The 11649-nt window shown below is 39.2% G+C and overlaps 1 protein-coding gene across 1 annotated transcript; it reads right to left on the reverse strand.

Annotated features, from left to right (window-relative positions):
- Positions 1-3227: 3227 nt before the first annotated feature.
- LOC126401027 (homeodomain-interacting protein kinase 2-like) lies at positions 3228-9132 on the reverse strand. The gene is made up of 13 exons (XM_050062064.1): positions 8927-9132; positions 7053-7246; positions 6723-6911; positions 6440-6627; positions 6205-6328; positions 5587-5697; positions 5383-5466; positions 5056-5264; positions 4798-4896; positions 4572-4670; positions 4332-4460; positions 4141-4247; positions 3228-4033 (listed from the first exon to the last, which is right to left on the reverse strand). Exons 2-13 carry the CDS (start codon positions 7233-7235, stop codon positions 3900-3902), a joined length of 1656 nt encoding a protein of 551 aa, XP_049918021.1. The 5' UTR covers positions 7236-7246; positions 8927-9132; the 3' UTR covers positions 3228-3899.
- Positions 9133-11649: the final 2517 nt, after the last annotated feature.

Below are 11649 nucleotides of genomic sequence, written 5' to 3' on the forward strand. Positions count from 1 at the left end.
TGCGGTTGGTGTGTGTAGCTTGGTAGAAAGAAAATAGTTCCCACATGAAACTGCTCACAAAGTCTGTGGATGATCTTGTACAACTGGGTCATGATTTTGGCACTTTGAGCGTCACAAGCTGAGTGCCATTTAATTTACAAAGGCAGACAACTCAACAGCTGATATCTCCAACACTCTGCAACTCACACCAAAGCAATGTAGACTGAGGAATAGTGGAGGTGTGGACTGGAGTCACGTGACTTTAACTCAAGTCAGACACAAAGTTGATGACTAAGTCTCAACAAAATGAAGACATGAAGCTCAACCGTAACACCAAATTACTTTTGCTTGACTTGAAAATACTTGATACCTTCCCCCAAATCTAAAGATTAAAAAGCATGTTAAGTGTGCCACAAATAAATTCAGTTCCCTTTATTTCCAGAATCAAAGTTAACACTCTTCATTCCCAGCAGGTCCATACCTAATTCCCCAGATCCACTTTGTTTGAACCAATCCGACAGCATCCAATCAAGTTGCAGGAGAGAGCCGTGGAAAATGTTACTGAAACATAACATTGCTGAGTGCCAGATCAAAATGATACCAAACATCATTTCATTTGTGTACAAAAACTCTATTGCAGGATGCAAAATGTGTGGGTTGAAAAAAACACATGGAGACGCAACAGCATTAATGATTTTTGTAATACTGCTATCAAAATGGCATTACATCTGGTGAAATATTTAATATGACTTGTTTTCAGTCAAAACTTTTAGGAATTGAGACTTGACTTGGGACTAGAGTGCAAACATGAGACACTGTTAGTGTTCTCTACAGTGGCGTAAGGCAGTTACAGTGGGCCCCAGTGCACGCTATTATGAGGGGCCCTATTACACCCTAGTTACAAATTATGAAGGACACACACAGTTTTAGGTGTATATATATATTTTAGCAACAGTGTGTCTTACTGTCGCTTTTATGTTACATCCACTTGCAGATACTTGATATTGGACACATTAACATACATAATTCATAGCAATCGTACAGAACTCTCTGTTTGGACAATGCTAATGCTTTCCTCACTATGTTTTTGGTATAAAATGAAACACGAGACAACTGTGCTATTTTGTTTTGTTTTGTTTTTAAATGCAAATGAATTATGGATTCTCCAATGATACAAATTAAATAGCTGTTTTCACATTAGATGTAAACTGCATGTAAAATACAGTGCTCCTCTGAACATGAAGGGGCTGCCTTTGGTTTTTCCCCAAACTAAATTCAAAATAAATCATTAATTGCACGTCTGTCCGTCCTGGAAGAGGGATCCCTCCTCAGTTGCTCTTCCTGAGGTTTAAGAGGGATCCCTCCTCAGTTGCTCTTCCTGAGGTTTCTACCGTTTTTTTCCCCGTTAAAGGGGTCTTTATCCGCTGCGAGGGTCATAAGGACAGAGGGATGTCGTATGCTGTAAAGCCCTGTGAGGCAAATTGTGATTTGTGATATTGGGCTTTATAAATAAAATTGATTGATTGATTAATGAGTTAAAGTAATAAGTAACTAAAGCTGTCAGATAAATGTAATGGACTAAAAAGTACAATATTTCCCTCTAAAATGTAGAGCAGAGAACAGTATGAAAGACTCAGATTTGACTTTCAGTACCTGAGTAAATGTATTAATATTCCACCACTGGGCGCAGTTTATCTTGATGAGTTTGAATGACTTCTTGTGACTTGTTTGATTTGATTTATTTATTTTTTTAAATGGGACAATATGTATTAATAAACAATCACTTGTAAATACATGAGATTATAGCCAGGTGGCTAATTTCCGTCTCCAGTCCCATGGCAGGTTGATGTTAAACACAGAGAAGGCAACAATGCCAACAATAAGAAAATAATCTAAGTAAAACAGAGTAAGACAAGCAAAACAACATACACAGAGACATGGTAGACCAAGAGCTGGGAGACCGTATCAATTTATAAAGTGCCTGAGTGCTAGTTAAAGTGACGAGTGCTAAAGTGTCGAGTGCAAGAGTGCCAAGTGCTAAAGTGTCTGCTTGTTTAAGTACTTGTTATATTGCACATTGCTCAAACTGCACCAAATAGTAAACTGCTAGATTGAATTGCACGATGCCCATGGCACACAATTGCAGGTGTGTCTAAATATTGCACAAAATTAGCATACATAAGTCTATTATGCACGCACTACTGCATAAAATTGACAATGGTGTCCCAACAATTTGCCTCATAGACAAATAAGCAATACAAACAATTTAAACATAATAAATGATCACAGTCCTGTCCTTTCCAGTAGCCATGCTTTGAGATGTTTGGTAAAGGAGGTGAGAGTTGGAAGTTCATGTAAAGTACTTGGTATTGTGTTCCAGATCTGGGATGCACGGTAAGAGAATACTGCTTGTCCGAAGGCACTTTTCCTGAATGGTATAACACAGTCACCTCCAGAGCCTGCTCTGGATGACCTGTTTGAGTTCTTATTGAGAAAGTCTTGTAGTGGAGGTGGAGCTTGACCGTGGAAAATTTTATAAACTAACACAGAGTCGCTGTATTTTACTATGTTGTCCCAATTTAGACATTCATGTTTCTTTAATATCTGGCAATGGTGGAACGATTTAGGTTTTTTATCCAATACTTTTAAAGCCTGTTTATAGACTGTTTTAACTGGCTTTAGAGTTGTTTTACAGGCCGTGGCCCAGCTTGTTATGCAATAAGACGTGTGGTATAATTCCTAATTATTTAGATTCTTGTACTACTTTGATCTTTTTACCTTGTACAAAAATATTTGACCTGAGCGATTACCTGGCTTGACTTATAGCAGGAACTCGATATAGTGAGATGGGACTTCCTTGTGACTTGCACGTGCGACATACTCCCACCTCTGTCAAAGCCTCGACAATTTTGTTTTGCAGCTGATACTTGTAACATATCCACTTATAATGCATCAGTTATTTAAATACTGTATGTAACTTTATTCACGTCAATATTTTGTGTTTCTCAACTCATCATACTTTAAATAAATGTGTTTTACTACTGTTTTTTGGTCTAATATTACTGATGTTGAAAAAAAAAAAAATCAGTTCAGGAATTACCCCTTAATACATGAAGTGTGATAACATGATAAAATGATTCTATACAAAACCTTGTCTACATTAAAATGATTCCTGGCACTAAATGACAGGTATACAGAAGAATATATTAGTGTTTCCCCTCATTCATTTACAAGTCATGACACAGATTTGTAATTTTATCTCTAATTGTTTATTGATCGATTGATTAGATTTTGCCAAATTAGATCGAATTAAGTGTCAATTTGTAGTCACCAATTAATCTGCATGTTTTGTGGACAGTGGGAGGAAACCGGATCACCCGGAGAAAACCCACGCTGACACGGGGAGAGCATGCAAACTCCACACAGAGAGAACAGATGTCAGGAGCTCTCTGTGAGGCCACAGTGCTGAACACTGAACCACCGTGCTGCCCTCAATGACTATGAAGGTTTGGTACCACTTTACTTGAAGAGGTGTGCATAAGACTGACATGACACCAACATAACCATGACCTACAACCTCATCACTGAGTGTCATTTGGTCAGTTATGTCATTTTGAATGCAAAGTTTTGTTTAATGTCAAGTTGTCACAACAGAGACATTTAAAACAATTCATTTCACATTCACAATGACATATTTGACAGAAAGACTCCTTCATGTTCATGATGCTGTCATGTCAGTCTTATGCACACTCCTTCAAGTAAAGTGTTACCCAAGTTTTTACAGCACAACACCAGACAGCTGACACTGATTTCCCACAGGTCTATCAACAGAGCGTACCATATCACATGCATACTCCGTACATTTCCTGTGTGAAATCCATCCAGCAAGGTGTTGTGCTGGAAAACCTTCATAGCATAATTCAGTCCTCTTCAATGTTGACAGTCAGACAGCAGCAGAATGTCCTCTTAGTCCAGGCTAAGAAGCGCTTGAAGCAGTTTTTCCTCTTCTTCTTCTTCTTCTTCTTCTGCTGCGTCTCTTCAGGCGCTGTGTCGTCTGAAAATCAAATGGACATGAAAATGCCTCAGATATCGTCGGAAGAATAAACAACAATGTGAAAAACCTTAACAATACAAACACAAGTGGAGGTTAGTATTTCCTACCAGATGTTGTGGCAGTGAGTTCCTGTTCGACGTTACAGTCCGTCGCTAAAAGGCTAGAGGGCTCCACTGGTCCATTTTCAGAGACGTTCTCCAGACAGTCCACCGGGCTAAACACACACAAACAGTTAATATATTATTCCCTATTGTCTCCCATATCTGACGACTGACATGTCCAAAGAAAGTCGTCTCACCAAGAATCACTCTGCCTGCTGTCCTCTTCCCCCTGCAGGCAGCATTCAGCTGGTGCAGGCTGCACCAAGCTCACACCTGGGGGTGATGTCTCTGACGCTGATCCATGAAATCCACTGGTGACACTTGAGCTGTGGAATAAATACACATACAGTTCAACACACAGCTGACTAGGAACTCATCCATTATTTATTGTTTTAAAAAACAGACATGGCTGACGAGGGGAGAGGAAATAGTCTTACCATTCTTCATATGCTGACGGTGCTCCAGAGGATTCACATGGAGCCTGGACGAAGGGAACACTTGGTGGTGCTGAAGGTGTCCCAGGGGTCTCATTTGTGCTGTTAAATTTGAAGCCACAAATAGTTCATTATTAAATAACAGATCCAGCTATTAGCACTGATTTGTGTAAAAGTTCATTGAGCACCATAATTAATTTAAAGAGCTACAATGTGGAAGTTTTCTTACAAAGTCTTGGACTCCAATCCGTCTAAAGTCAGGATACAAGTTGTTGGTGATGGCTTGACAAGTATGACACCAGGAGGTATTTCAAAGGGTCCAGTTGTCCTGTGAAATGGAGACAGATGCAGTTATTTGATGGCACAAATACTTTAAAAATAAATAACATTCTAGATATCACAAGTCCAGTTAACAGCACAGATTTGTAGAAATGTTCATTAATGATCATAATTAGTTTAAAAAGCTACAGTGAGGATATTTTCTTACAAGGTTTTGGACTCCGATTCCTCTTCCACGTTTTCTCTTCCTTCCTCTTTCCTTCCTATGTGGAGGGTGCCCCTTGTTATAAACGGATGGGCAAGGACATCAGTGGGGGTGATCCTTTCATTGGGATCCACCCGAAGCATTGCCTTCACCAGGTCGATGCATTGACTCTTTTCATCCTCCTCCACCGTATTTATGTTCTTCTGTAGCAACTAATGTAGCAAACAAACGGCAAAAGCACAAGCAGTGAAGTAAACTTTCTGATTCATTAAAATAAAAATGATTAAAGTCCATCATTAGTAGCTACAGCGCAATCTATTTAAGACCTACGTTTTCCAAATGGCGTCCATCCTGGGAATTCAACAGCACGCAGATCTTGGGAACTATGACTTCTATGCAGTGCTCATAATGTGTCTGAAAGAAAGTCAAAGTGCATTTCCTCTTAATCACGTTAACTGATTACATTGCGAAAAATGTCAAATCTTAATTACAAAAGAGAATCTTATGGATGAGATGAATCTTGGTTTGTCGCACCTTCAATCTCCAGTGGCCAGAGTCTTCTCTTAAAAAGTATTTTTCCGTCTTCATGCCAACGTCCAAAAGATGGTCTGGAGGTGCACCCAGCCATTCCACTATCCGTCTGATCTGGAGAGAAAACACATTAAGTCACATCAACATATGCAACAGTATGCTACTTATCTCTTTATGGCTGGAAGCTTTCCCATAGTCACTATAACATTTATTATAAACTGCAAACTACTGCACTGACAGTAAGAAGCGTAGCTATCGTCAACTCAAGTTATCTCCACTAACATTGGAGCTTCTCAAGACTACAGCCCGCAGCCGCCCATTTACTACTGGCGAGAATAATGGGGTTAAAGCTTCACACATCTGTGGGACAAAGCGTATACAAAAAGATAAATCTTGGATTTTATGGATCAGTATCAGGTCATTCAAATGAAGATTGATTTGAATCGGATGATTATTTTAACTAACTTAAATTATTTTAACCCAGCCCTAAAGAAAACTCCACAGAGTACTTTTACAGATCAAGAGCTAATCATTCTTTAGGTAACAAAGTGAAGAGTATATCAGTGCAGCAGCATTAGATCTTTAAAGAGGAGAGATAAAAGGAAGCAGTCAATGACTTACTGTTTCATATTTACTTGATGTCCAGAGGGGCCCATAACCACAAACCAGTGCCAACATCACAGCTCCTAAAGACCACATGTCAATGGCCTCTGAAAACGGCAATCCCAAAAAAATTTCTGGAGCCCTGAATATGAAACAAACAAACACAGAATGAGGAACACTGTCATATTTGAACAGATGGCAGAAATCTCCTACAAACTAGTAGCATCATGATTCATGTCTCGTTGTAATTCACCTGTAGCCCATAGCTTGATGAGTCTTGTTCCTCTCCTCATCAGCCCTACAAGTTGGAAAAGCCAATGTGAAGTCGATGAGCTTCACCCTGAGGGGCTGCGCTGTTCGATCCACCACCATGATGTTGGATAACTTAATATTTGCGTGGATGAGTTCCATGGCCTTCAGGGCATTTAATGCTGTGGCCAGCTGAAATCACAGAGATCGTTGAGGACAGTTAGCGAATGAAGGAAGACTGACAGCTCTTTGACTTTAGTGTTGTGTCTGATGTTACTGTATCATACCTGTTGGACCACACTCCTGACATCACGTAAATTCAGGGGCCTACAGTCTTGTATGCAGTCACTCAGAGTCACATCCAGCGTCTCATAGACAATAGCACATGTGCCCTGCCATATTTTGTGTGACTCAATGAACCTGACGATATTGCACTCATCCAGGTTCTTCGTCTGCATGTATTTCAGTATTTCCAACTGAAGATGACAAAATGAATGACAAGTTTGATGCTTAGTTGTTGACACACAGCTGACACAATCACAAGCACTACAGGCAGGGAAACCATTTCGGATATTTAGATGAAAGCAGAATAAATGCCAATGAATAAAGGGACCTACTTCATTGGTGGGTGCGCTGAATCGTTTACGGAACTTCACTGCACAAGTCTCCTTGGTGTCCTTGTTGAAACATTTGTACATCGTTCCATAGCGTCCCTGTCTCAGAAGTGTCAGCACTTCATATTTCCTGTAGAACGGGTCTCCTTCTTCGCAACTAAACAAATCTGAAGTCCGTTCCATCATGAACTGGTTTTCTTAAAGAGAGAGAGAAAAACAGGTCATCATCTCAAGTTAAACAGCTCAGTGTTCAGCAGTGTTGGGCAAGTTACTCTCAAAATGTAATGTATTACATATTACAAGTTACCTTCATTTGAAAGGAATCAATAACTTTACAATATCCCTCTTTGTGTCGAGTTATAAGTTACTTATTACACTACATTTACATTATGTCGGTGAAGATTCTCAGCTCCTTATCCCCTCTGCTTTCAGGCATTTGATATGTTGTACATCGTTATATTATTGGAAACGCACTGAAGATGATAACGCACAGTACAGCATGACCCAGATGTGCTGATCACCAGCACCCTTCTATGATGTAGTCTGTAGTGACCATGGACTGTATTGTAGTGACATAACAACACACAACAACCTTTGGGGGATGCTTTTTTCTGGTGGCGCACTGGTGGAAGTGGAGCCGTGTAGATCAGTGTGGTTGAGTGAAAAATTAAAACAATAAGCAGTTTATTTTGGGTGGTAACGCATTACATGACACTGTAAGTGTAATAATATTACCCATAATTCTGTTAGTAACACGTTATATTACTTTGTTACTACTAAAACATAATACATTACTGTTATGTGTTACTTTTGTAAAGCGTCACCCCCAACACTGGTGTTAAGGCTCACTTATGATCAACGATACAAACGTATACGGACACAGAGTTTTCTGAAAGCTTACCGACGAAGGTGAGCTACATTTGTGTCAGTGCTGTCATGATACTGGAATTTCTAACTTTGATGCAATACCTTGAAAAATATCCTTATTTAATATCATCTGTGAAACCACAGGGAAACATTCACGTTGTCGACATACAAGTTAAAATTTTTATAAAAAGATTAATATAACAAGGCTGTAAAATGACAATGAGGACTTTTCTTTTAACTGGTTAGTAGCACAGCACAGCAGAATGACTGTAGTAAAAATTAACAATGAGAGAGACGAGAGAGCACAGTTGGTTCTTGGTTTAATGCCAACTTCAATTTGACGTACAATACTGACGACAGATAACATTGTTTTGTTGGTTTTAAATCATGTTAAGTAACCAAAATCCAACATCGTCCAAACATCTCTCACACAGAATATCATTTACTCCAGAGATATGGAGAACAAACCCAATATCCGCAAAATGTCCTAACGTGAAATTCTAATGTTGTTAAACATTACAAATATTGTCAACCCAATTTTCATTCCAACAAAATATTTTTAACTCTATCCACCATGAAAGTTTGATGTCTTTACATGAGGGAGAAACTGTCAGGGTTTGAATGTGATGTTCTGTTTCCTCTCTTGTTTTGAAAGTCTGTTGTATGTCTCCCCATGTCCTGTCAAGTTTCCCGCCACCCTGAATGTCTGATTGCTTTCACCTGTGTCTCATTATCTCCCCTGTCAGAGTGTACATAAATCTGTGTCCCCTTGTTCTCTGCTAGATTGTCTTGTCCTTCGTGTGAGCTGTCTGCTGTTCCTCTTAGTGTGTATGCCTCGTGAGATTGACCTTTTTTCGTATTCAGACCAGTGAGTTTGTGCCTGTTGATTTGGTTACCTCTACCACCTTTTGTTTACCGACCCTGACTGGATTAAAAACCCTGAACTTTGGATTTAGTCTCAGTCTGCATTTGTGAGTCCACCATTTTGTTTGATAGAAACAGTGACTTACCTTTATCGCTAAGATTTGCCAATAAAACTGAATTTTATGTCAGTCGGTTTTCAGTTTGTCGAGAGGTCGAGTTTCTTGTAGGTCCAACGCTCCTGCTCTGTCGACTAGTCTCTGTCTGTCTACAATTTAAGGTTACTTCTACATATATCATGCTGAGACTGTGTTCTAGAATTTCTTTGCTTTGGTGGGTTCTGTTCCATTCTGGGGGTTCCATCTCATTCCGCGCATGATGACGTCATAATCTCATTCCGCGCATGCCCATTCTTGATGTGTTTAATGAGCATGTCCTCCTGCTGCTCCTGAAAAGACTAATAAAAACCACTAAAGTGAAGTGATGTTTCCTCAGTGACAACTTTTTAAATTAATGCTTTACAAAAACATAATTTATGAAGAAGTACGGGAAAAATGTTTCTAACAGTACACAACACTTTTACAGCTACAATATACACAGTAGCCTGTTAGTGTTTACCCAAGACAAAATCCCTGCTTTCTCATACACTGCTCAATAAAACACCTTTATCTCAATTAACTCTTAAAAAAGTCTCAAAGAGCATGAAAACATATTACTAATACCAATAACAGAGCTAAATATACCACAATATGTGTACATGGAATTCAGCTTGCACAAAATGGCGGCGACACTGGGCCCAGCTACGGGTCGGTATATGCTACAAAGTGGGGACTTTACTCACACACATTTTACTACACTCGACACAATCTATATCTAATTATCTCAAAATGTCACACAAACCCTCCTGAAAACTTTTTGACATGTTGACAAGTATTTCCAGTCAAGTTTAACTCTCATAAAAACGAGAGTAAATTTATGTCTAATGAGGTAAATAATTACCGTGAGTTTCCGGTATGTGGGCGGAGACATTAGCAATCAATCTCAGGATCTTAGATTAAGAGCATCTTGTAGAGCACAGAAAAAACTTTACATCTTAAATTAATGAGCCTTCCAACAAGATGGCACTTTGCTTCACTGAAAGCAAAAGAGCTTATACAAAAATAATTGCAGACAAATATATGGGGCAAATAAACAATTTCTATAGTTTAATAATCAACTCTAAGGCATACTGGTAGTTTATTTCATCATTCCAAATCCTATTAAATGATCTTCAACAGTGATGTGAAGTTTGGTTTCAGTATTTATTCAGATTTGATTATATATGCATTAATTTATATTTTATGTATTCAGATAATTAAAAAAAGGGGAGGGGGTATATCCCCTTCCTTAGCCTCCCATTTTTTCTAAACCCAACTACATGTACGTGTTGGCAAAATGTAACCAAATGCGTTTGTTCTTGATGGAAAAGAAAATTCACTTTGCAGAGTTGTATTAACATAGTACATTTATTTTGAAAGACGCTGCATGCAAACTGTACAAATATTTGCATTGGGACCCTACTCACCCCCTCTGATATGGGGCATAAACACAGGATCACTCATAGGCAGGATGGTAGGGTTTCAACATGCATTTTGCTCAGATAACAGATCATATTAAAGCTGTTACAAACAAAACAAGCAACTGAGTGTACAGAGTTAAAAGAGCTGACTTGTCCAAGACAAGTTTAACTACATGCCTGTTACAAACAACCAGCTGCAGCAGGAAAGAGGACAGGAGCCAAAAGAATGAGCACAGTCACCAAGGGCCTTATACAACCTGGCACTGATTAGGGGTGTGGTTTGGGGAGGAGACAGGCCTGGGGCTGCATTCACTAGCACTACATGCTTACACTAGGCTCATTCGAGATTAATGGTGGTGACAAAAGGCTGCAGTCAAGTCGGACAGTTTCCATCCTGTTAAACACACCTGTAGGCTACTTTTAGTTTTTCAGACAGTCGGATACCTTTCAGTATGGCTGAAGACATTGCATACGCATTCATCATAGCGGATGGAATTGAAGCATTGGAGTTACTTTTTCCACGAAGCTCGACTTGAACAGAGAAGGTGATTTGTTTTGTCTAAATATTTCAAACAAACCAGAGCTCATGGCCACTGTTACAGTTCATTTAGCCCAGTGCTTTGTATTTTTTGTGGTCGCCGCATGTTGAAAACTACATTTTGTCAAGTTATCAGGTAACAGGTTTAGAAAGTCTCCTACATTTAAGGCAAATTAAAACACTTAAAAAAAAAGATTGAATTATGTGGCAACTTTATTGTCAGGGGTGTCAGGATCCTGAGTTTGTTTATATTCTGTTATCCTATGGACTTTGTTTTGGAGTTTTCTGTTTGTGTTCCTTGTTTCATGTTATTCATTTATGTTTAATCTGTTTCCTGTTTTATTTTGTAGATTTTCTCCTCATGTGTCATGTCTGGTTTTACTTCCTGTCTTTGTGTGTTTTCCCGCCTGTTATCTGTCACACCTGTCTCGTTAGTCCTTCCCTGTTCCCAGAGTCTTCCCTTCACACCTGTTTTGTATTATTCTTGTTTGCTCCACCCTTGTTGTTAGCCAGTCCCCATTTCCCTCCTTTTGCTCGTGTCCTCCTCCTCCTGCTGTGTCTCATTCTTGTGATTAGTTTTCTGTGCGTTTCCCTTTGTTCTTGGTCAGTTAGTCTGTGTTATTCCTGTGCTCACCCCTGTGTGCATGGTTACAGCCCCTGCGCCGCTTCCTACCTGGTGTTCTGTTTGGATTTCAGTTCATCATATTATCCAGGTTGGTTTTCAGTTTAGTTTTTTGTTCTGTTTCATTTGGACTTTCAGTTGCTTGCCTGTATTG

Source organism: Epinephelus moara, chromosome 14 (assembly GCF_006386435.1).
Source record: "Epinephelus moara isolate mb chromosome 14, YSFRI_EMoa_1.0, whole genome shotgun sequence".
Taxonomy (NCBI): domain Eukaryota; kingdom Metazoa; phylum Chordata; class Actinopteri; order Perciformes; family Serranidae; genus Epinephelus; species Epinephelus moara.

What these genes read in the sequence shown, in the direction of transcription:
- LOC126401027 (XM_050062064.1), bottom strand. Translation starts at nt 7,235, where the DNA reads ATGATGGAACGGACTTCAGATTTGTTTAGTTGCGAAGAAGGAGACCCG. An exon ending in GAATCGGAGTCCAAAACCTT is followed by an intron (nt 4,897 to 5,055) that starts GTAAGAAAATAT and finishes TCCATTTCACAG; the next exon opens with GACAACTGGACCCTTTGAAA. An exon ending in ACTCACTGCCACAACATCTG is followed by an intron (nt 4,034 to 4,140) that starts GTAGGAAATACT and finishes TTTGATTTTCAG; the next exon opens with ACGACACAGCGCCTGAAGAG.